Source organism: Sphaeroforma arctica (genome assembly GCF_001186125.1).
Source record: "Sphaeroforma arctica JP610 unplaced genomic scaffold supercont1.2136, whole genome shotgun sequence".
Taxonomy (NCBI): domain Eukaryota; class Ichthyosporea; order Ichthyophonida; genus Sphaeroforma; species Sphaeroforma arctica.
The window spans coordinates 1-3,744 of NW_014038422.1; the positions used below are offsets into that span (position 1 = coordinate 1).

General features: G+C 45.4%; 1 protein-coding gene across 1 annotated transcript in view; it reads left to right on the forward strand.

The window, feature by feature from the left end:
• Positions 1 to 567: 567 nt before the first annotated feature.
• SARC_12199 (hypothetical protein) overlaps positions 568 to 3,744 on the forward strand; it is a gene marked incomplete at both ends in the record, with an annotated part of 7,528 nt that continues 4,351 nt past the window's right edge. The window contains 5 exons of the mRNA XM_014293700.1: positions 568 to 841; positions 1,204 to 1,378; positions 2,022 to 2,173; positions 3,064 to 3,295; positions 3,505 to 3,652. Coding sequence (XP_014149175.1) covers positions 568 to 841; positions 1,204 to 1,378; positions 2,022 to 2,173; positions 3,064 to 3,295; positions 3,505 to 3,652 — 981 coding nt within the window. The remainder of the gene's footprint in view (positions 842 to 1,203; positions 1,379 to 2,021; positions 2,174 to 3,063; positions 3,296 to 3,504; positions 3,653 to 3,744) is intronic.

Consider the following 3,744-nt stretch of genomic DNA (forward strand, 5'->3'; position numbering starts at 1 on the left):
ATAATATTTATATATATGTGTGTGTGTTTGTGTGTTTGTGTTTGTGTGTTGAAGATTTCATAGTCTGCCGATGGGCTTGAAATGTGGATTTGTACCATTTCAAGTATAAGTGTATATATACAAGTGCATATTGTGGTGTATATCTCGATTCAAGCTAAATATTTTTGTCTCAGCGGCATTGTGTCAGGTCGGTTCGTACTTATCCGTCAATTCCGATGAACTGTGTTCATTCCTTTTGGTATCTGGGTTAAACTGCACGGCAAACATAGTACATGTCGAGCATTCGAGGACACATAGTCTCATGGTTTATATCTGGAGTGTAAGCTGACGGCGGAGGAAAGTGCACTAACACTTCACCTGTCCGCTGAGGATTGCGGCTGAGTTACGGTATCTTCACTATTATGCTGTGATGAGCACTCTGACTTTGATCTGGACCAATTTTAAAGTTCACCTGCAGCACAGCAAAAACGTTTGATTCACATCGAGCACCCGAAGTGAACTCAAACTTTGCAGCATGGGAATGCAAGTATACTAATGCTGATGGGTATCACGCTTAAATATCGCTTGCAAAACAGAGCCAGGTTCTGAGTTTGTGGATCTGTTGAAGGAACAAGTACGACCGCCCTCCAAGGCGGATTGGGTGTTGCCTGTGCCGCTCAATATCTTTTTGGATCAAGACACAGCCCAGACCATTCTGCGGGAGGCTGAAAAACTGAAGACCAAAAACCATGTGGCCTATGTTGTGGTGGAGGGTACGCGCGAGGGTGAGGAGGAGATAGATGCCAAACAGAGAGGATCGCAGAAAGCTATGAAATTGCAGAAGCCAAGTGCGTCTGTGCAGGTGAGTGAAAAGTGGCCTCCCGAACAGAACGTGTGGATCTGGCTGTGTACGTATGGTTACGCGTCGTAGTGCGCTGCGATCGAGTGGTTTGGGATAGCGAGAATAGTTCGTTTGAGCCAGAGAATGTTCAGTAGTCGCCCGGATGCTACCTACCAACTTGCCAGACCAACTGATTGCTATATTGTATTGAGATGTGCACAAGAGTTGTATATTACCGTACTAAATTAACCGCTGTCTGATGCAATCGTGGACTTGTCTGTGTACACTTTCACGCGCATCCGCAGATATACTTAGTACCGCATTGCACTATACGCTAAATATCTTCGCTCGTCTACCGGCTCACTTATCTGCACACCATCCAGCCTCCCAAACATGTAATGTTCAGGAGGAGTTCTCGCACGCAATACAACCCCGATGTTCGGTACTTCTGGGATAATGGTGTGGGCGAACTAATTCATACCGTCGGTGCGGATACTAAGAAAGCGAGCCTCCCGCTCGATGATATCGCCCGGCCTGTCAGTGAAGAAGAAAGCCAAGGTACCACTTCTATAGTGTAGTGACTCTTAAGTATATGTGTATTCCTTCACTTACATGTATATGTGTTTGGTGACTATTCTGGTCGACAGAATCTGGTATGTCACTCGTTGTACTCTGACATGTGTTTGCACGTAGCTAGAAGTCAAATCACTAGGCAGGCTTGCTATTGGTATCATGGCTGGTAGTATTTGAAGTACGAGGGGATCCTCCCAAAGGAGAAATCCCACTACGAGAAAATCGACTCCTTCCTTGCAGTACTGGTCGCAACGTTTGTACATTCGCATTGGTACACAACATGTGCAGTCGTGTATCATTTCTAGCGTTGGAGTCCACGCAGCCAACCGGTTGGCTTGGGATCTGTCTTCGTTCACAGATTTTGCCTGAGTGGATTCAGAGATCTAGAGAACATAGAGAAAGAAGTCCCGTAGGTTGTAAATCATCGTTTCTCCTGTTCAAATTCAAGAGTTTTCCGAGTGCGCCTCGCATCTGTATAGCTACAATGGATATAGGCACATGTGCATGTCCATTTCAATCTCCAACGAAAAAAAAGTATGATATTCAAATACTAAAACCACTTCGACCCCAATTCTCTGACCCTGATTGTAGTGCTTCTTGGCTTACGCTTGCGCTTCTATTCTGATAGGTCTTGTGACCATACCTGCTAAGCTGAAAGAAGCGGTAGCACATCTCCGCAAGGAAGTTCCCGAAGACGTAATCAAATACAAATCAATTAACGCGCTCATTGCAACGTTTGAGGTCAACATTATGCGCAAAACCGTGGGCTTTGATCAAAAGGTATGTAGTGTGTAAGGTGTGCGTGATATATAAACCGTGGCCTTTGATCAAAGGGTATGTAGTGTGTAAAGTGTGCGTGATGTATAAACCGTGGCCTTTGATCAAAAGGTATGTAGTGTGTAAAGTGTGCGTGATATATAAACCGTGGCCTTTGATCAAAAGGTATGTAGTGTGTAAAGTGTGCGTTATATATTTGGACACTTGTAGCGCCCACCTGCACCTATTTCCGAATCAATGGTATGGCTGGTACCCTATATGCTACGGTATCGGAAAGTGAGCCATTTGGATCACCTGCCACCTGCCGTGTGAGTATTCATATACACTTTAGACTAGAAGCGGTGTACCGTGCCACAGCAGTCGACCAATAGAAGATGTGGATGCGCAACCATTGCTGAACTTTTTGGACCCGTTTGCACCTTGCACGTTTGATCTCGCGTTCATCCATATTCTCTGTGGTACACTTTTCGGAATTACAGCGGACTGTACTTGTACACGTCGGAGTACGTTTGTCTACGTGCAAGTGCGTTTGCCTGCGTGGTGGTGTGCATCACAGTATGTTTTCCTACTTGCTGGTGCACGTCGGAGTACGTTTTTCTACGTGCGAGTGCGTTTGCCTGCGTGGTGGTGCGCATCACAATACGTTTTCCTACTTGCTGGTGCACATTAGAGTACGTTTTTCTGCGTGCTGTGTGTACAGAAAAGTGAGGGACCCGTTGAACACCTACTAGAATTTCTTCTGTATCCTATTGCACCGCAGCCATATCTATGTCATCTGATCGCTGGTGTAGTCCGTTACCCAATAGGATACCAGGACAAACTTTTTGTTGCACAATCAACTGTTTATACTGGATACATACGTATCTAAGTCCTTGCTGCTTTTTTCGGGGCAGGATCTGCTAACTTTCGAGGAGGACATTCTAAAAATAGAAAAACGCGCGTACACAAAAAAGTCGTCTAAGCCGCTGACCGAACTCATCGACAAGCTAATCGACATGGCCGATATAGCGCTGACGCTGAAACCTTTCTCCGTTACGGATAAACTGGAGACCCCTCCCAGTGGCGACAAGCACGACTACTACACACCCGCGCCGTACTACTGGCCCAATCTTGACAACCCCAAAGGTTGGCACATGTGCTCGCTCCGATTTTTAGGGCTCACTTCGGCTCTGTTTGTGTTAAATCTTGCGTTGTCATTTTTAGGCTTCAGTATGTCGCATATCCGTGCTAGGTGATGAAGGTTTTCTTAGGTGATGTTCTCTCCATGAACGCTACCAAATGGTCTTCTTTTATATCATTTAATTAATCAGTGATCTGATCCAAATCCATTGAAGGGCCGTACATAGTGCGCGATGGCGAGCGAATTCCGGGTACTGGACTATACGATGAGCAATGTGAGAAATTCGATCGCAGTCGGTTGTCCTCTTTCTTCGGGAATACCACCACTCTCGCGCTGGCATGGTACTTTACGGATGATGAAAGGTATATCTTGCAAACGTTAACTCGTGCACAAATACACACAACATAGTACATACATACGTACACACACACATATATATATATGTACATATGTA